This window comes from Telmatherina bonti, assembly GCF_933228915.1.
Source record: "Telmatherina bonti genome assembly, chromosome: 3".
NCBI classification, from domain to species: domain Eukaryota; kingdom Metazoa; phylum Chordata; class Actinopteri; order Atheriniformes; family Telmatherinidae; genus Telmatherina; species Telmatherina bonti.
This window is the reverse complement of record NC_136621.1, coordinates 27,131,022-27,153,351: the sequence shown is the minus strand read 5'-3', so window position 1 is coordinate 27,153,351 and position 22,330 is coordinate 27,131,022. Positions and strand designations below refer to the sequence as shown.

General features: G+C 36.7%; 1 protein-coding gene across 2 annotated transcripts; it reads left to right on the top strand.

The window, feature by feature from the left end:
* Positions 1-1,928: 1,928 nt before the first annotated feature.
* On the top strand, positions 1,929-20,289 carry cpe (carboxypeptidase E). 2 transcript variants are annotated; one of them, XM_079238238.1, is made up of 9 exons: positions 1,929-2,296; positions 12,255-12,451; positions 12,542-12,709; positions 13,263-13,380; positions 13,739-13,921; positions 14,963-15,102; positions 17,165-17,264; positions 17,539-17,657; positions 19,160-20,289. In XM_079238238.1, the coding sequence occupies exons 1-9, from the start codon at positions 2,056-2,058 to the stop codon at positions 19,256-19,258; spliced, it is 1,365 nt and encodes a 454-aa protein (XP_079094364.1). In that variant the 5' UTR covers positions 1,929-2,055; the 3' UTR covers positions 19,259-20,289. The 2 variants fall into 2 exon arrangements, with proteins under 2 accessions (XP_079094364.1, XP_079094363.1); XM_079238237.1 differs by having other exon boundaries at positions 13,263-13,392.
* Positions 20,290-22,330: the final 2,041 nt, after the last annotated feature.

Genomic DNA, 22,330 nt, shown 5'->3' with positions numbered 1-22,330 from the left:
GGAAAATACACACCATACTGCTTGTGAAATGCATCTGTTCACATCTGAATGTTTCAGCACTTTAGCACTTCCTCATGAGTTGGCCTAGCTTGCTGCAGTCGAGGCTGCAGGGATGTGGAAATTGTTTAAATTTGTGCAATATTTCTAAAGAAGTTAACTATGTTTGATACAAAGTAATGTAAGTTTTGGATTAAAAGAAAATTGGCTCGTGTGGCTCTTGCAGGTTGTTAAACTCTTCTTTTGTTATGATTATAAGAAATAATCAAATGCTGTTTTAGTTTGGAGGAAAAATGTTTTGTTTCTTATGTGTTTATCAATGAGATAAAATGTGATAAAACTGTAATTAGAAGTTTGGTTTTACAGCACTTTGAATGTGGTCACATTGGATCCTGATGTGTTTAAAGGAATTAAAAAGGTATTTTCTGTTAGTTGCAACTGGTATTTTTGTGGAGGAAGGGATCACTGCAGCTTGGGGGTGATGTAAAAGAGTGACTGATTATTTTTGTTATTTTTGCAGTGGGTACAGTACAGAGGAGGCTGACAGAAGCAGGTTGAATTAAGAGAATATAGTGTATATCTCACTACTGCGCAGTGAACACACCCTTAGAACTTCAGCACACAGCCATGTCAAGGCAGCCAGCAGCAGCTCGCACCACACAGGAAGTGATGCATGCTTTTATTAAAGGTTGGACGTTTTGAGTGCTTAGAATTTAACAATGATTGTTTTTTTTAAATGATAAAATCATTTCTAGGATATAAACCCCTCTTTAATTATTTATTTTCCATCATCGATATTGTGTTTTGAACATCTAGAATCTGTTTTATTTATTTTTTGTTTTATATTTTAGGCCTAAAACCTATAACATGAACTTAGCCCAAGGAGAACCACAGAGAATATTTGTTCTTTGAAACAAATAATATGGTATTCTTTCTTTGTTATTTAACATAGGGAATATTGTGAGGTAGGAAGAAAAACAACAATAACAAAAACCAGCAACAACAACAAAAAAAACTGTAGCACAACATGTCAACACAAGTCCACGAGCACCTTCCAATAATGTTTGATTTCATGCTTGTGTTGTTCTCACTCTCATATGTAAGTCGTTTTGGATAAAAGCGTCTGCTAGATAATTAGAATAGAATAGAATGCAATGGACTGGCGAGCTGTCAAGGGTGTACCCTGCCTTTGTGGTTAGTATAATGAATGAATAAATAAATTAATGAATAGAATAGTATAGAATAGAATAGAATAGAATAGAATCTAGCTCAAGCCGTTGACCTGGCACAGCCTCTTTGTGACCGGACAGCAGATAAAACTGATGTAGAATGTGGAGGTTTGCTTTATTAAGTTTTTCAATTAATATACCGGTAAGTAAACTTCACCCAAAGAAAGTGAAAATTACACGAAAGATGTCCTAAAGAGATTCTTAAAATGCTTTTATATTTTCCATTTTCAGGGAAAAATAAAGCTTCTTTACAACAGTGTGTCCCCTCACTTCACCCTTTACTTCACTTTCTGATGCTCTTTTGGACACTAACATTTACAGCTTTTGCTTAAAGTTGTAAATGTCAGCCTGGGGCTTACAGTTTTTTTCCCCGTATTCTCAGGTTAGTCCATCTAACTCAAATTATTTGCTAAATTATGCTCCACAAACAGCTTAGATATTGTAATTGTTTGAGAAATGCAGCCATACGCTTGGCTGTCTGTTATTTATTCAAGGAAAGTCCTTTTCCATGTTGGAGCTTTAATATAAGCTGAAAAAAAACTTCTCTAACAATCGGCAGGCTGCTTTAGTCATGAAAATATTTGTAAAGCCTTTACTTTGAATGGTGTGACCGGAAATGTGAATCTACAGTTTGACTTTACAGGAGTTTGAGCGTCTGCACTCTGCTCAGGTACAGTAGCGCATCACAAGCTGAAGGAAGCAGAGATAGAGAGAGGCAGAGCGAGTGATATTTATAGCCTAGAGCGAGGCTGCAGCACAGAGATAAGGCTTGGGAGCAAGCCGCAGGCAGACAGGCACACGGGGCTTAGGGAAACGAGGACGCGTCAAAATGAAACCTGTTCTTTCGGTAGTTTTGTTTGGGGCCGCGGTGGTAGCCCTGGCCAGCGCAGCCGGCACCGACAGTGAGATCTCCTTCGAGTACCATCGTTATGAGGAGCTTCGGAAAGCGCTGGTGTCCGTTTGGCTGCAGTGCCCGACCATCACCCGCATCTACACCATTGGGGAGAGCTTCGAGGGCCGCGAGCTGCTGGTATTGGAGATGTCCGACAACCCTGGGACGCACGAGCCTGGTCAGTTTTACGCAAACATTAGGTCTGCTTCACATTGCGGTGAACCCACACCACAATCCATTGTCTCTGCTTTTCTTTCGTGGTTGGAAAGCGTCACCACCCGCTGTGATGACACACGCACATCACGCACTTTGGCGCAAAGCAGCTTGATGTGATCCCCATTTTTGTGAGAAGGTTTTGTAGAAATGACCTGCATAGAAGTGGAGCGCAGGTGTGTGGTGCTGTGCGTTTAAGCAGCAGCCACACGGCCTCCTGCAGCATCTCACATGAATCTAGATGATAGATTGTGGTATCAGCAAAGCAAAGCCGCCATTTTGCTGGTTGATAAGGATCTTTTCATGCTCGTATTGAGTCGTGAAAACACCTTCAAGCCTTTGGATCACGTCAAGCTCAGTAAGCTTGAGTTTTAATTAAACCTTTCAGCTGAAATCAGGAGTTGGCCAAATCTCAATGATTTGGCCTCAACACTTAAAGGTGCTCAGCCTTCAAAAGATGAACTGAATATTAAATGAATCCACAAGTCACGAGCAGGTTTAATGGTGATTCTTTGAGGCTCCATTCCTGAATATTGTCACCATTGTCATTGCATTTGATTTGAGGCTGGAAGGAATCATTTTATCATAAGCCACAGCCTCAGCCTTAAATGTAAGATGTTCTAGATTAAATGCAATTTCTTGATATCCTGCAAAACTGGAGCATAGCTCAGTTTAGGCCTGTAGCTTCATGTTAATAACCATATGGTTACAAGCTGGAGAAGAAAAACAGTGAATATAGCTTTACGTCATAAGCCCAAAATTAAAAACTGATCTTGGCCTGGAAAATTCCACAATAAAGATATTGTGTTTCGTATCTGGCAGGGAGGCTGTGACTTTATCAGTATGAGCCAGTTTTCTAACTTTAAGGATGTAACATCAACTTGTATATTCTTCAGTGAAGCTGAGTCTGGATGGATTTTGCTCATAACTTCCTGACTGAAGTTTGGAATGATGTATTTTACACATTTTCCAACATTAAACTGAACAGAATTGGCTCCTTTTGGCATTTCAACCCCTCTGTTCAAGACTCGGGGCCTGACAGAAAATCTTTTAAAGCATGAATACAGTGTGGGGGACTTGTTCGGACAAGAACAATAATGTATTAATCTGTATTACTTTTATCCTGTAATGGCCATTCAGTAGTGATTTGTTGATTCCTGACCCAATCTGCTACAGGATCTGTAACTGTGACAAACAACAGGAAGTGATTATTTTCTTCTAGGTAATCCTGAGACAGAGCTTTCAAAAGAAAGAACTCCACAATTGCTGGTTAAAGCTGAAGCCTACAGAGCACATTTGGTTGGATTTTAACTACATGTTTCATGCAGAATTATTGGAAAGGTGCATTTTCTTCTATGGGTGTGTTTATGTGGTCTGCGTGGTGCACCACAGGTTTGGTGTGCAACTCAGCTCACATGGTCACACAGACTAATGATCGTACATGCTAAATAAGCCTGTAATAGCCCAGTGGGCGTGCGCAGGCATGAGTCATGGTAGCATTGGAGCTTTTATTACTACCAGATGAGTTTCCAAGCCACAGCTTTGTAGCGCCTCCTCTTCCCTCTTCTCTCTCTCTTCTGAGCAAAACATCCATGATGAGAAAGGACAAGATGAGGCAGGAAAGGAAAGAGGGAGAAGTGCTCCAGAGACTGATCAGGCATGAGAAAGAGAGCGATCTGCAGATGAGTTTCTTGTTTTTTGAAAGCTTAAAACCAGCAATCTAATTTTTTTCTTAAGTGCCCCCCTGATATTATCTCTGACTCTGCAGCATATTCAAAAGAAGGTGGAGCTGAAATAGCGGTTTCCAGGGCAACAGATCGGCTTAGTGCACTGAGCTGACTGGTTGCTCGTGGTTGGCCGGCTGACGATGGTCCTGAGCTGATGCATCTGTCGGTAAACAGCCATCTGTCAGACAGTGCAGCACAGGAACTGCAGATAGACAAGAGTGTAAACACCAGTTACTTATTGATATTTAGCAGCTGTATATGTTGTGGGACATAGACAATAAAGACACTGGTTCTATAGTTACTCAAAGAAAATTGATTAAGTTTTTTTTATGCTGTTTTTTAATTTTTTTTTTCTACTTTTTGTTGCTTCTTTTGGTATTTTTGTTTCTAGAAAAAAAAAAACTGGACTTTCTCCAGGATTTAAGTTTTTGCCAACTCATGACATTTTATGCAAATAGGTCAACATTTTTTCATGCTCTCAACATGTGCTGTAAGGAATAAGTCCTAACAACGCATCCACTATAGTAAGCTTCTCCCTCAGGAGCTACTGCAGACCAAAAAAATTATAATATGACTGTTGGACTAAATATATGTAAGCAATTGTTTAATATATCAGTTTGAAATTGATAGTTTGTTAATAATTTACTTCCCAAGTGGTACCAACGCTCTCTTCCAGCTCTGCCCCAAAAAAAGAATAAAAAGAAATAATTTTTTTTTTTTTTTTTAATGTACTTGTGTATTTTTTCTTGCTAGTTCCAGTCTCTACAATCCCACAGTACACAGGGACTATTGTGAGCTTTGCAGTGTGCACTTCATCTGTTGGTATGGACATACACAACCTTATTTGTCACCTTATTTTGGATAGTTATTTATACATTTATTTAACTTAAAATCTTTAAACATATCAAACATTTAGATGGTGATCATAGATAGTTCTTTTCCAAAGAAACAATCTGGAAACTTCCATTGCTAAGTGCTATGTTTTTACTTCTACTGTAAGAGTTAAAAAGGAGTATCCTTTCCCTGAAAAGGCTCTTTTAACTCTGGAACCAATTGTAGTTTTTTTTTTTTTTTTTTTTTTTTTTTTTTACATAAAAACTACAATTCAGACATCACCTTTGTCTGAAGGTGATAAAAGATAATCATTTGATAAACTGATAAATCAGTCGATATGATCTAAAGTTATTTTCCATCTTATATTGTGCAGACTGTCTCCTGTACTCCTGCAGTCTTCATTAAAGTATTTTATCAGATGGAAGAATGGAATCCCCACAGAGCGTGGACACACACACACAGTTACAGACTAGACACTGCTGAATATGTCATATCAGGTGACATATGATATATGTCACGTAAAGTTGATTTTAAGTGAAACAAGCTTCTATAAAAAGGCCCTGGAGTGGAGGAGGACAAAGTATATGCACTCAAATTTCTGTATGTTTTTGGACATTTTCCCTTTGAGGACAGGGAGCCTCTTCCTGTTGAGATGGAGGAGGAGCTGATGGAAAAGAGAGATAAAAAAAAAGTGAGGAATGATGATTGAGAAAAATGCAAATGCCACACAAGTGTAAGTGTGATGAGGGAAAAAAAGAGGTATCAACAAAAGAATGCAGAGGGAAAGAAGAAGTGGGAGAAATGGAAAGAGGATGAGAGAAAGGGCAAGGCATCAGCCACAAGTCATCTATTATACATCAAACACCCACGTTTCCCCCTTCCCCGTCTCTACATGCAGTCTGCTTTGACTACTTCTTCTTTCTGTTATTTCTGCTCATCTCTGTCACGCATTCAAACATGATCTGACATTTTCTATCTCTGCTCTCAGTTCGTGTTATTCTCTTCGTTTTTATACTGCCCCTCAACAATTTTGCTTCCGTGGTCTGCGTTCTTTACTCACGGCCTGTCAACATGATGTGTGAGGTTGTAGCTGAGGATTTTTCTTTGTTTTGAAACAGTGTTTCAGTGTCTAATAGCACTTTAGTCTAGACTGGTTTATAGTGAAAAAAACATCAATTTTACAGCACCATTAAGATGAAATACTCCAATAGATTTTCACTGAATTAAAAACAGAGGTTTCTTAAACAAGTGGTTAACAATATGACATAATTATGAACCCAAATCTTGATCACTTTCTCAACCTAACCTAGCCTAGTGTAGCCTAGCATAGCCTTACCCGAATAATTTGTTTAAATTATTTTGTAAGATTTCAGTGATGTCTAGCAATAATGTGATGGTTTGCAACCAAATGAGTCCCCCTCACTTCACCATCCATGGAATAAAAACACAAAACAACACGTGGAACCGGTGAAAATCAGAGGTTGCTCTACTGTGAAAACATGAATGCAACATGGTGGTTCTGTGCAGGAGGGGTCATTGCATTTGTAGAGTGAATAAATTATGTAAATGGTTCATGGTTCATTCTAAAGAAAGCAAAAGATTGATATTTATTTCCATGAGACTGTACACAAAGGGAAAATTTGTGTGTTGTAATATCTGTAAAGTTAAAGTAACTTAACATTCACATGATGGAAAAATGACACATTTTACGAGATAGTTGGCTTGTGAGTTATATATTATGTTTTATTATGAGATTAGGTTGGCTGAAAACATGCCGTTAAATAGTTGGAATTCTGTGAATAAAGTTAGAATTTGGGCTTTTTTTAAAAGTAAAAAATCCTCCCTAAAAATATTTTTGGTTTAGGTTTTGGGGGAAAAAGTCACAATTCTGACATTTAAAGGTCTGAAAAAATTCCCTGAATATATTTTACATTCAGAAAATAAGTCTGAATTCTTAGATAAAAGTCAGAATTCAGAATTTTGTGACTAGGTAGCTGTTTGTTGCACCTGTTATTTCAGCTTAAAAAAAAGTAGCACACGCAACTCACAAAAAGTTGGGGATATCTAACTTTCAGGTGCAAATATGGAAAATAGAAAAAGTTGCTTCTAAACTGACTTTATCTCATGAATGTTGGACATACAGTACTTGGTGGTGTAAGAAGAATCATATTGTGGCAATTTTGTAGTTCTAACAGTGGTGGGTCTACCACAACATAAAATAACAGTGTGTCCGTAACTTGTCATGTGTTTGGTACATCTTGGTCTGATGAAGTCTCTATGTGAACATTGTGATGAAGAGGGCTATTTAAGGATCCAAATAGTCCAAAAGAGCACAATATGGCTCCAATTCCACAATGTGAGCCTGTAACAGGAGATGGAAATCACTCAGACTTAACAAACTGTGTGTGAATGAGTGTCATAGTGAGTTTACTCAAATGAAACAGGCAGACAGACATGGAGTGAGTGTGTTTACTCAATCTTGTGGTTGATTTGTCTTCCTAAGCACCTGCTCCTGTCAGGGTTGCCACGACAACTTAGAGCGCTCTAATGTGCTGCTTCACGAATGACGAAACTGGAGTCGTCATTACGCGGTCACCTCGGAAACTATATTGATCACCTGTCAGATAACCTGAGAGAACCTGAGGGTCTTTTTTCTTTTTTTTCCCCCACTGGAACAGCTGTGGCTTTTTGTCCTTTTTAAAGTGGAAATCAAGTAGAGTTAAAGGCAAAATCTGTGAAATTTGTATTTATCTCTTACAAAGAATGCACAATTTCTGCGGCCACATGTAAAACATGAAAAACAAGGAAAATCCAAAGCTTCCTCACACTAAATATGTGTGGAACTTACTACCAGATGTGTGAAATGCACCAACATAATTTGTCATACAGAAAATTTGTTATGACATTTTATGTGTAAATTACTTTAATCAGTTCATATTTTGGATCATTGTTTCTAAGACTACATCTACACTGTTGACAAATCAGATTCTTTTTGCTTTCTTGTGGACGAGATCTAATTGTTTTATTACAGTCTGAACAGTTCAAACCTGATGTTTTTCAAATTGAAGACATGCAACTTGTAAATATTCTCCTAAATTATGTTTGTCAAAGAGATCTATCTGAACAGACACTTTTATGTCATTGCAGTGAGGCATACGTCAGATTTCTGTGCGAGACAAGTTGGGACATGGCGAGCATAACTGTTAAAGTGTAACTATTATGTGCATTTCAGGCTAATTTATTGTTATTTCTGAGACCAGAAGGGCTGGGATTGATCGAGTTATTGTCACAAATCGCTTTATTTACTTCAGACTGACCCTCTCCGTAGGCTGTCAGATCAGCCTGTGGGCAAAATGAGTGGATTGAGACTCTTCCGCATTAAGCCCCGCCTCCTGCCACTGCACTACATCGGGAGCACGCACCGCACCTGCTTTCGCCGTCATTGTAACGTCTCATAAACAGAAGGATTAGGCTCATATGAACTCAATAAAAAAACAAAATACAATGTCAACACATAGCATACAGCCCTACATGTTGGAACCTGAATCAGACCCTGAAAACAAAGTGGAAAACAGCAACCCACAGCAACGAATGCAGCAGGATGTCTCTCTTTGGTAAACTCACCAGCCATCGTTGGAAATAACTTTATCTGATGTTTTCCACCCGCCTGATGTATTTGTACATGGCCTTGTTAACCAGTAGAAGGTAACCAATCACCGGACCTTACGTCACAAGGATTTCCAAGTAGAAAAAACTCTCTAAAACGATGGGTTTTTCGTCGCCATGGAAACCGAACGGAGAGCGTGTTGGAACTCAAACTCAAACTCAAACATGCATTTAGGTGATAAAAAAAAAACAGTGCCGTTCACGTGTCTGATGAGGATTCAACACTGTAACACTGTAGAAAGCTCAGAAAACTCCAAATACCATAATAGCACCCCTTTAACAATGAAGAATCAATGTCATATAATGATTATGTCTGATTATTTAAAAACTTGAGGCTTCATAGTCACATGCTGACATTTGCAGTATCCATAGTTACTTCTGTAAAAGCAACATGCAGTGTATGACATCACGTCTTCTTCTGTACATGTGAATGACTGTAGACATTATAATGACAACAACCATATGAAAAGAAATGGATTTCAGCAAAAACTGTGCATTAAAATCTGCTGTGTTAATGCGTCTTTACAGTTGATATTAGAGACCATCACATAGTTTTAAAGGACCTGCTATGTTATTGGGTGCAAAAAGTCTTGTGGCATTCCTATATCAGAGAAAATAAATAAAAAACACAGGTTATGAAGGAGCGAACGCATAAAAATGGCAACATATGAATACAAGTAGCAGTTTTGAATTCAAGCAGTAAATGATCAGAATTTCTCAGCACATCTTACAATAAAAGTAGTTTGAATTGGCCCTTTTTGATTCTTGTACATGTCCTACATGTAGAAACCATTTCCTGCTCTGCAGTCTGTCACACACTAGCATGACTATCAGCAGCATGAAAACACGTATCTTAAGGTAGAAAAGAAAGTCTCTAGGTACTGAACATCTGTGTAATAGCTTGAATCTCAGCAAGTCTTTTTTTGGCAGAATCCAACTTCAAAATGTATAAATGTGTGTGAGTAAGTTTAAGTGTGTATTTGACAGCACTGTCGGGCCTCTGAAGCCTGTAAAATCCATTCTCCCATTTCAGGAGAGAAAGAGTTAATTGTAGGCTTGAAATCATTAGTTGCAACTTAGAGAGAGAGAGAAACCAGATCAGAGCATTTAAAAATAACCTGACTTCCAGATGTGTGCTGGGTGGTGTGTATTCGCGTGTGTGTCTGCTATTCACTCAAAAAGGCACTGGCATTACTCTGCAAATACATCAGAAATTCCCAGAAATGAGCTAAAGTAAATTGCAAAGGAGGAAAATCCTGATACAAGTAAATCCACACTTACTCCGAGAAAACTTTATTTTTAATTAGGTGAGATTGATATTAATCAAGTAAAAATAAGACCTGGAAATTCCAAATCTGAGCCAACAATAAAAACACTCACAAAGGCTTTTGTTAAATGCAGGATCCCAACAGAGTCACCACACGAACAAACCTACGCACACTGTTTTTACCATCTGTCGATGTCGAGCTACATTTCATAACTTGTAACTGAGCTGCAGAAAAGACTGTTTTTTCCATCAGTGCTCATGTTCCTTTGTTCTCACAACAGTGACAACCAACCATTCATCTTAGTTTTTAGTTAATCAAAAGCATCTGCACAATGTGCTGCATTTCGTTTGGTTCCAAAGAGTTTTTCTCCTTGTCAGATATGTGGGTTTTTATCTATTTTAGAAAAGATGAAGAGACGTAGAGCAATTAGTGAAGGGCTGATTTGCATATAAAACAGATGGCGGGTGCAGGAGTCATTACAACATAAGTTTACTGAGTACACAGACAGAAATAGCTCCTAAATGTAAACATACAATCATGCAATAATGGAAAGAAACAGGAAAGCAGTTTTATTGCATCCATGTTTAATATGAGATTATCCACTTTATCAGACTATAAACTGGATGTTTTTGATAGATTTAAGACAAAAATTTGTATTTGAAGTTCACTTTAATCACTTTAAAGGGTAAAAATTAAGCAGAGCATTTAGTTGATAGACTGATAAAAGTAACAAAAATGCCATGTTTAAAACAAAAAGGAAGATTTTTTTTCTCAGTTATGAAGATTTACATGCACTATTTATGTTTATGTCTGCTCTGCAGACAAAAGGCATTCAATAAATGTTTAAGACAGCATGTAGCTTTAAAACCTAAACAGACCAAAGGATAAAGTAATTTTAATTCTAATAAAATGCTGATGTCAATGTGTTGCACATAATACATTAAAGAATATAAATCTAAAAAAAAATAGGTGATAGATCTTGGTCTTATCTGACAAAAGTATAGCACAGTGGTTGGAAATCAGTAGTGAAATGTTGCAGATTTACATTTGAATTCTGTTTTGTAGTTTATCGCTCATAATAATATTATTAATATCACATTCAGATACACCTTACTGTGTGTAAATCTGATATCAATGTCTAGTTCTCTGCCATTGCGTCTTTATTCTTGAATATTTCAGACTAGATAATGAGCAGAAGCTTTGATAAAGACGTTTCATAACTTCTAAAAGGATAATGCCCACAAATATCTAATCATTCATATCTCAAATGGTCAGTATAGTTACTTATCGTTTTTCCACAGTTGTTCCTAATTTCACACAATATGAAATTAGATGCAACCTTCAGAAACCCAAATAAGATGTTACATCCCAGTTTCAGAGTTAGGCCAGCAAACGGCATCTCAAATGTTAATTTCTGCAAAACAAAACTAAATACTGAAAAAAATCTGTTATAATCTGGACAAATGGTTTTTTTTTTTCTCAGATGACATATTCATGTTTCTTAAACCATGATATGATGTTACCACCAGAATAAAAACCAGGAACTTATTTCCAGTTTCTGTCCTACAGCTGTGAGGTTGTAACAGTTTAAAAAGAAACAAAACAAAACTACAAATTTAGTATTCTGATGTCTGAATGGATGCATAGTACACATCATGTTGCTGAGATATGGGAAAAATGGAACTAGGCTGAGAATTTATTTTTTATACATTGCTGATCAAATATTGTTTTACTTTACGAGTTAAAAACTCACACTTTATTTATGATTTTATACAGCATCAACATTTTTATCATTTGAACCATTCAAACTATCAGTATCGTCTCTGCATGTAAAGATTAGAGACTGTTTCACTTCTAAAATCTGTCTCTTCGTACAACATTGGCCTGCTCTTTACATTAATGATTTGATCTTTAGCAAGTTTAAAACTCAGTGAATCTAATTTCAGATCTGTCATTAGCTGGCTGCTTTGAACCAAATATCAGGCTAAACAATCAGTGAGTGTCTCTCCTTAATCCACCATCTCTCCATCATCCCTGTCACGGTGAGGCTCTACCTGGGCTTGCTTTCTGTTGTGTTTAACCTTTCAGCTGATGACTCAGTGCTTCCATCACTGCTGCATCCCTTTTTAAGGCTTTGGTAATGACCTTTTGTGGAGATGGGGATAACACATTGTTTCCATGACTACTATATATGTTCTTTTATCTACTTTTTCCCTTTTTGAAACAATCAGGATGATGTGTCATATTGTTTCCACATTTATGAGTCCGTGAACATTTGAAGATGTAAAATAATGGTCTTTCTCATTCCAGTTCTTTTCTGCTTCCCTCTGTATGATATTTACATTAACATACTTCTCAGAGCAAAATTTAACACTTGCAATTACAGCACTGCCTGTGACGTTAACAACTGCTTTTTGTGTCCCTGCAGGTGAGCCTGAGTTTAAATACATTGCCAACATGCACGGCAACGAAGCGGTGGGCAGAGAGCTGCTCATCTACCTGGCTCAGTACCTTTGTAACCAGTATCAGCAGGGCAACGAGACCATCATTGACCTCATCCACAACACCCGCATCCACATCATGCCCTCCATGAATCCAGATGGTTTTGAGAAAGCTGCTTCACAGGTTATCACACGCATAATGACAAAAATATGCAACTAACCTATTAATGTCTCTTCCTGCGTTTCTGTGTAAACATGTTGATTTCTTGTGCAGCTCGGAGAGATCAAGGACTGGTTTGTAGGCCGCAGTAATGCGCAGGGGGTGGATCTGAACCGTAACTTTCCTGATTTGGACCGCATCATCTATATTAATGAGCGGGAGGGTGGAGCCAACAACCACCTGCTGCAGAATATGAAGAAGGCTGTGGATGAAAACACCAAGGTAAGCTAACAGACAGTTGTTAACAGACACGGCTGATGCTGATTCCAATTTTTACATGTCACAAAAAGACCAAAACAAACATCCCTCTGTCACTAAAGCCTTAGCAACTTATGTTTCTATTCAGTTTGAGCTTCTTAACTTGAAGTTAATTCATTTCAGTCGAAGGTCTCTTATAATTATGAATACTCAATAATGAGTAAATACTTTTTTGTTCAGAGTATTTCCAGGTGTGGATTGTTTACAGCAGAAATTTGGTGTATGTGGAGTTGACTTGGGTCTGCAACAATTTATAGCCTGCAGTGATTAAATTAATTACAAACTACTGAGTGAGTAATGACTCACAGCTTGTGCAGAGTATTTCTCCTAAAACACTCTGCTACAATTTAGTGTTCAGTAAAGGTTCTTGTACATTTTTGATGGAAAAAAATGAGTGTTTTAGGTGCAAATATACCTTTTTGACTTATGTGCAAATATGGTATATCTTTTTACTTGAGGTTTTTCTTTTTCTTTATGTCAGTGATTGTGATTTAATAGGTTTTTTTTGTCTTTACAGCTGGCACCAGAAACCAAGGCTGTGATCCACTGGATCATGGATATTCCCTTTGTCCTCTCGGCTAACCTGCATGGAGGAGATGTTGTGGCCAACTATCCTTATGATGAGACCCGCACTGGTATAAACACGAGTAAACAAGAACCCTGTCGTATCTCTATTTTCTAATTAAAATCATGAAATTACATGTAAACCGTTCAGTTCTTTTATATAAGCATACTTTTGAGGATTTAATGACTTAAATATAATTATTTGAGCTGCAACTGAAACAGCAAGGAGTTTATTTGCTTTTCTCTTGAACGTCATTAAATTGATTCAATCCAGATGAAAAATGTTTTGTTTCACCGCTGCGTCATCATTAATACAAAGCTCTGTGAATGTGAAGCAGATTGAGGTGTTCTGCTCACACTTTCTTACAGGCAATTTCTAAACATTTTGCACTTCTTTCTTCTCTTGCTGGTCATCCCTCCTCATCCAAGGATCCACCCATGAATACAGTGCCAGTCCAGATGATGTGATGTTCAAGTCTCTGGCTAGAGCCTACTCTGTGTACAACCCTGTGATGTCCGACCCCCACAGACCCCCCTGCCGCAAGAACGATGATGACTCCAGTTTTAAAGATGGCATTACTAATGGTGGAGCTTGGTACAGTGTTCCTGGAGGTAAGAGACAGCTTTTTTCAGTTAGCATTATGTTTTAACAGCTCTCAGGTGACGTGTGGTGAAAGTTACTTTTGAAGTTAAATACAGCTCACAGTTTATCTTGGCGGAAGAAAGAACATTAGATGCAGTGATAAATATAGAGTGGTATGAACTAGCCCACACCTCACTGTTCCCTCTCAAGTATGATAGAAAAACCACAAGGCCGGAAAAGATGGCAGCATTCCCTAAAGCTATACTCTGGGCTGCTGTGGCAACATGGTGACGCAACATGGCAAAGCAAGACCTAGAGATTACTTGGTAGCATGTAACAAGAACCCCTAAGGATTTCGCTAATTTTGAAAAGTGCTCTTGCTGCTCTAAGTTTCCTTTTCGTCATTGTCACTGATGAGTAACAAGCTTTACACTGTGCAGCATATTGAATTGATTTCCGAGGAAAAAATGTTGAGTTTTAAATACTGAGAAGTGTGGATATTTGACACGACCACATCAGGCCCACGAGCCTCATGGTGGACTCAAGTTGCACGTTCGCTCAGCAGATTATTGGTGCTGCAAATTCAAAAAATAGAAAATCAAGCATAACAATTGAAATTTAAGAGCATGCTGTTATATTAGATTGCAAGGGTGTGTACTGTCTGAGCTTTGTTTTATAGTGAAAAAATCGATGCTAGTGAAATGAAAATGAAATGGGAAAAATACTTTATTTATCTCAGAGGAAAATTTAAGTCGGCATAAAGGAGTCTTTATTAGATCTGTGAAACAATGACAGAAAGCAGATCCCTCTCAGTCTATACCTACTTTTTCCCCCTTCTTTATCTATGTCTGCGTGTATTGTGATGAGCTAGAAGCAGTTACTGACCAACAGATGTCATGATCAGTCTCCTGTAATGGTAGATATACTGTATGCAATCCACATGTTTACATAAAAAGTTACTTTTCAGTAAAGGTGAAATCGTGAAATCCTAAAAGTGTCTTTACCTGGCACTTTGTGCGTCTTCTTCTAATCTAACCATTGCTTTCTAATGGTCTCATGACCTCCTACAGGTATGCAGGATTTCAACTACCTCAGCAGCAACTGTTTTGAGATCACTTTAGAGCTCAGCTGTGACAAATTCCCCAATGAGGATACTCTTAAAACCTACTGGGAGCAGAACCGCAACTCCCTTGTCAACTACATTGAGCAGGTGAGCAGCACTTCATAAACACGGCAACACAGTAAATAAAGCTCTATGTTCTCACTGATGTATGTAATTCACAAATTTAGAAACAAATCTAATGCACAGACATGAATAATTGCTAATGCTGAACAGACGATGAAAATGGCAGAACAGCTCTCATTGCTAAGTGTCTTTAAGTGCTGCGCTGACTTCTGTTTTTTACCACAACTATTTAGTGATCTCAGAATGATTATGGCAGGATAAGTAATACCACCTGGAGGGGTTAAAAGGAAAAACAATCTTGAACATAAAAGGAACGTAGCACTGATTATTAGGTTTTTGGACATAAGCTGCACTGTCATGTTGTCACAATCAAAACCAGCTATAAATGCTACTTTTAGATATATGCCATCTTACGGTTATATGAAATACTGCAGCTTCTTTCAGTTCTAAGTAGGGATGCACCAATCCACTTTTTGGGAATTCCGATCCAATATCAATATCTGAAACTTGAATATCTGCCGATACCAATATTTGTCAATACCAAACCTGTTTATGTGAACATTATTGTGACTATGGTTTTTATTGCTGTTATAACTGTGTAAGATTTTATTAGGTTCTAATAAATTACCCATTCTTTCTGAAGTTACCTCACTAATACAAATATAATATAAAGACTGTTCAGGACTCAGGTGAAGTAAAAAGTTCCAAACACTACAACTCAGACCTCTGCAGGCCTCTTAGCATATTAAATGACAATTTAATGGAATCAGGGATACAGCACATCATCGGTTCGCAGGCTATTTAACAAACTAACAGCAGTTTATGTGTTTTAATTTACAAAATTTTGAATATAAAAAAGTATTAAATGACATTCAACTAGGATCTGTTTTTGCTCCATTACTCTTTGTTTTATTTATTAATTACTTCTGTGAAGTATCCACATTTTAACAATGTTTGCTGTTTGCAGGTGACACTGCCATTTTCCAATCTGGAGGTATAGCACAGGGAAGGGTTAAAATAAGGAATTGGTAAATAAAAATAATTTATTCCTAAATAGGGAAAAACCAAAATATATGATTTTTGGTAAAAAAGAATGAGAATGTGCGATTATCTATAGATGGAAGTGATCTAGAAAAAGTCAGTGAAGTGTAATCTTTGGATGTTATTTTGAAAGAAACGTTCAATTGAAAAGCCCACACAAACTGTGTAAAATGTAAAGTAAGAAAAAGCTTTTGGATTTAATATAAAGTATAATAACTGATTATAATTAATTGCGCATGCTGTATTGCTCATTTATTCTGGGGTCTGTGGAAACACTTGTTCTATATAGAACCTTTATTTCTGTTACAAATTAAGGCAATGAGGATCATCACAAAGAAAAGAGTTAGAGAGCACTTCTGTAGTCTGAGACTTGACAAACAGCAGTCTGTCAAGTCTCAACAGCTTAAAGATCCAGTTGACTTCAACATTTTTCTGTTTATATGAAAAGCTAAACAAATAGCTTTGCCTTAATTTCTACAAACTTTATTTTCTCTTGTTTCTGGCCTCAGATGACGAACATTTTAAAATGGTTTACACTCACACTACATAAAAAAGTGTTTCTTTTTACAGAGTCAAAACATGGAAATCTTTGAACATTGAATTTAAATGTTGTACAAATATTAGAAATTTAAGAATATGAATAAGGACAAAATACTGGCATGCAAGAAAACAAACAAACAAAAAAAAAGACATCTGAATTAAGTTTAGGAAATTTAAGACATGTGTATTGTTAAATATTTAGGTGGATGTTTGGTGACTTGATAAGGTTTAGGCTGAAATGAACACCATGGGCTCACAGCTAGAAGGTTCATAGTCTGTACCTTGACTGTAGAGAGATCTGTAGGAGATCTCTGTGTGGAGTTTAAATGATCTTTCAGTGTATGCATGGGTTCTCTCTGGATGCTCTGGCTTCCTCCTACTGACCAAAGAAAAGCATATTAGGTTAATTACTCACTTTAAAATCTCCCAAGGAGTGATTACGAATGAATTGTAGTTTGTCTGTTAAAATGAATAAATGAATCTTGCGTTCGTATCTGTTTTTCAGGTTCACCGTGGTGTCAAGGGCTTTGTCCGTGACTTGCAGGGCAACCCCGTCTCTAATGCCACAATCTCTGTGGAGGGTATTGACCATGACATCACCACAGGTATTACTGTTCAGTGAAACTTCACTACTTGTAGAATTGAGTCATGTTAAATATAATGTTGGCAAAATGCAGTGTCTCCATCCTGTGGCCATAATGGGTACTACACTCTGTTGAAGAACAGTCTCATTCTCTATGTGTACATGCTCTTCACTGTTTGCAATACTGCATGATGAAGACAGGACAGTCAGGTCTTTAAATTCATTGCTGATCATCAACTGGCTGCTTTGTGTGTTGGTTGTATATATTTAATGAAGAGAAAACCTGTATTTTGTAGCCAAAGATGGAGACTACTGGCGCCTTCTGGCTCCAGGAAACTACAAAGTGGCAGCTTCTGCCCCAGGATATCTGACTGTCATCAAGAAGGTGGCTGTTCCCTACAGTCCTGCAACCAGGGTAAGACACACAATGAAGTGAACCAACCAGGCTCTACATCACACTCCCTGTGTGGCTCTCTTTTAGTCAGTGTAAATAATGTAGAGAAGTGAGGGCTGCTGAATATACAAGACAATATGCTAGTCAGTAGTAAACTCTAATTTCTCATTTATTTCTGGTTTATTCTGGTAAACCTCTTTAAAAGCTAGGTGCTCACCCCAAAAGACTATATCTTTTTCACCTTACATGGAAGCTATATGGTTACATTGATCTATTTTACGAGGTTCTATTTTAAGTGCAGATGCTATTTTAGTATATAGTACAGTATATTATAGTATATAGTAGATGCTGTATAATATGTCTTCTTAAAGAAGAGCATAGAAGGACACTGAAAGCTTTACGTGACTGAAACTTATTTCAGCCCTGCTACACCTTGTTTGTAGGATAGCTTTATCTTTAGTGCTTTTTTCTTGCATCATACAAGTTGTCTTGTTACAGACGCATGGTATCTCTCTTTTACCTTTTTCAAAGGAAAACTTAAATGGTTTTGAGTAAAAAACACATGTGGTTATTGCTGATAAATTGTATAAGGAGCAATGTAGATGCGAGCCATTCAGCTTTTAGAAGACAATTCGAAAAATGTGCTCAAAAATCACAGTCACACCAGGGAAGGCGAGGCAAGTTTTCTTGTAAAGCACATTTTATGTACAAAGCAGCTCAAAGTGCTTTACATAAACATTAAAAGCATTGCAAAGAGGTGAGAAATATACATTAAATATAAGAATTAAAACAAATGAAAAAGAATAAAGAAATGAATTAGAACCAGAACAAGCTCCAATAGATGGAGAAACAGTGAGCTACATATGATACAAAAAGATGTCAATGGCAAATACATCACTATCATTGTCATTCATCAACACTGCCATCAACATCATCCTCATCACTGTTAATGTGTTCATGCGAGAAAATATGTCAAAAAAGAAAACGAAAACTACCCTGATTAAAAACACTTTATAGACTTTAATCGATAATTCATATCATAAAATAGTCTTTGAATAGCAGATTTGCCTGGAAAATGACTGTAGTTGTTAAAACCAGTTTTGGCTTGTATGTTGCCATATTATCTTTTAATTAATTAGTGGAGAATGTAGTCATTATTTTATGCATACATAAAATTACGCTGCCATATCGGAATGATATAAATTTTGGATAAAGATGAGACAGCTTATGAAGTTTCTTTTCAAGTAGAGGCAGATGTTATGATGTTCATCACACGTTACGGTTGAACCAATGAGCCACATTTACCACAGACAATTCTTATGACTGATACAGAGCCTTGTGAGCTCCTAGAAATGTAGAAAATTCTACTATATGTTCTTAAATCTACCAGTTACTTTACTTTAACACACATATATATAACCCAAAAATAAAAAGAAATGTTAATGCTGAAAACAATTTTTTGGTCCATTTACAAACTGGAAGCTTTTTTCCTTACCTTTCTCATCTTGTCGCCTTTATTCCAGGTGGACTTTGAGTTAGAGTCTCTGCTGGAGAGGAAGGAGGAGGAACGTGAAGAGTTGATGGACTGGTGGAAGATGATGTCAGAGACACTAAACTTCTGAAGCGTTTATCTTAATTATGACTGTATCGTCTACACATTGATGTAATATATTCATTCTGTGTGCCCATCCACTCAAAGGAGAATATATTGTCTCTTTTTTTGGTTCACTTTCATTAGTTCTTTTAATTGATTATGTTATTTGCCTCATAACTCCTGTAGATTGTTTGAAAATCCTGCACACAATGAAAGACAGAAGATGAATTTGCAGGTAGTTTGGTGGCTGTGAGACTGGTGATGATTTCCGTAGTATTGTGTTCTTTATTGTGTACGTGACGTGATGGCACCCACCTATATAACTAAAGAATGACTGCGTAATTATGTAAGTACAAGAGCTGTTTACATCATCACATGACTTATGATATTTTCCTGTTTTAAATGTCTCTGTTCCTCCAGACTTTAATACAAATACACAAACACACAACAATATTGCACAAAGACTCATATTATTCTAATTCCCAGCAAATATGAAGTGTAAAAACTGTAAAACACATTCTGTTGAGAGTTCATTCTGCTTCTGTAATATAAAAAAAACTATAACACTATGATTCTGAGATAACTAGGGACATTAAAAACACTGTAAAATTGCTGTAAACATATTATAAACAATCTACAGATGCGGGCTCATTTCCCTGTATGTTATAGATGTTGAAATTTTGTTTTTTAAACTGCAGCACAGCTTTGATTTTAGCACAAAATGTATGGTTATAATATATACTGTATTTATGAACTAGATATAGCAACATGTATGTTTTTTTTTGTTACTAAAAATAAAGAAAATAAGGCCATTAACAATTATGATTCTTTTCATGTCGGTCTACCCAAAGCCATTCCTTTATATGTGCACTATACGGGAAATACTCTACTACATAAGGAAGTACAGAGTGATTTGTTTTTCAAGGAGAAATGATTGGAAAGCTAATCATCTGAGTGGACTTAAAAGTTGTCTGTCTGTGTAGATGCAGTTCATACAGTTTGAGACCACAAAGGTTTTATTGAATGTATAGCTGTAGAAACAGATGTGAAATGTAAAGAATGACCTAAATAATAAAATTATCTTCATTATGTTGTCAAACTGCAGTCTTGTTTACTTTGAAATTAGCTTACGTATACAAGCATTAATGAGTGTATTATACCTCTTGTTGAGGCTAAAGAATAGGAAAATATTGAAGACAATTTTGTTTAAAGCCTTTGCTAAATTTGGATATAATTTGTCATTTGGAATGAGTTATAAAAACTGAATTGATATTCAAATTAATTTTATTGATCTATCTGTTAATTTGCATAGATGTTGCTACAAACACAATGAAAACATTAAAGCTTAACATATGTATGCATAACACATCCATTCAGACTTTTCATCCCCCAAAAAACATTGACTAAATTAAGTAAAATTAGAGCCACAGAATCCAAATCAGTTATTTTACAAGCAGATAGAGGTTGGGATGAAACTAAAGGATGTCCTCTTTGTCCTCAGTGAAAGGAACCTGTACCTGCATAGTGAAAGAAACAGGTAGTACTAGTAAGAGTTCAGTGGGTGGAGATCCTTTCCTCAAGACTCTAGAGTCGAAAAGGTCGACTTTATGCAACAGCAGTTGCATAAAGACGTCTTTATGCAACTGCTGTTGCTGGCCTATAATGTTACTGCAAAGTTAGATATTTTATTTAAAATGATTCCATGAGTAAGAGTAAGTGAGCCAAACCAAGCAGTAATGTTAAATGTGAGAATGGATTGAATGAAACATTTATAAAAAGCAGAGAGAATGGATTGGTGACCCTGGAGTTTCCAATATGAGCTGGTTTACCTTTTATCTAATGTTTCCATCCATATTCAGTATGCACATATTTAAATAAATTTTGGTTCATCAGCCCCTATCAGGTGAGAGGAAAGGTACCCCCTGAACATGTGACCAATCTATCTCAGAAACTAATAACCAGTCACAGTGCTTGAAATATAAACATTTGGAAACACCTAACGTCTGATTTTGGACAGACATGATATGATATGTTTTATGTGACTGATATTCTATTCTATTCTGTTCTGTTCTGTTCTATTCTATTCTATTCTATTCTGTTCTGTACTTTTTACATTATTACATTATAATATTATTGTCAACTGCTGCATCTTTAAAATGTAAATAAAAAAAACAGAGAAAAGGGAGGAAGGTCTTCTTATTTTGGGCCTCATCTCTCTGCCTCAGAGTCAGGTCATTTTTAGTTAAACTTGACGATTCCTGCCTGCTAACAACAAAATGACACTCTTGAAGTTTTGAGAACTTTTGATAACTCCATTGACATGACCCTAAAACCAGCAGAGAGCCAACATATATGTCGAATAGGATAAAGCAAATAACTCTTCAGTCATGCGCAATCAAAACTTAACAATAAATTGTCTAATAAAAACCATGTAAATACAAAAGTTGTTACAAATTTATGATAATTGTTCATAACTTTCACGATTTCTTCATCAGAAAATGAAATTGGTCAAGCAGGTGTTTACTAACCACTATGCAGCTGTAGTAAGGCCAAAAATGCTTCACTAACACTTTGTGATCAACACTCTTAAGTAAAATTTGACCCTTTGTTATGTTCCAGTTTAATCTGTCATGTCAGAGAACAGCTCCATCAGATCTGATGTTGAGGCAGAAAATTCCAGGACATACTCATCATTAATACATGCACATTGCAATGGACTCATTCATCATTTGTTTTAAATATATCATGCTCATTAATACATAGTAGAAATACTTATAGTAATTCCCAACATTCCTCTGAACTAAATTAAGATCTAATAAGATAAAGTAAATGAAAACATCTGTGTTTTTGACTGACTTTCAGGCAAACAGAAATGAGAAACAAGGACTGGAAGGAAGAGAGGTGCTCCTTATGTTCCTTAAATGCTACACCAGTGTATACAGACGACAAGGACAATTTTCCAAATCTTTCAGACTTGTCTCATCAAAGAAATGCAGACACATTCTTTCATACCTTCGGTCATGAGGGTTGAAAATTGCAATCCATATTTTCAGAAAAACTTTGGAAGTATGACTCTTGTTTCTAATTTCAATTCTAGCAT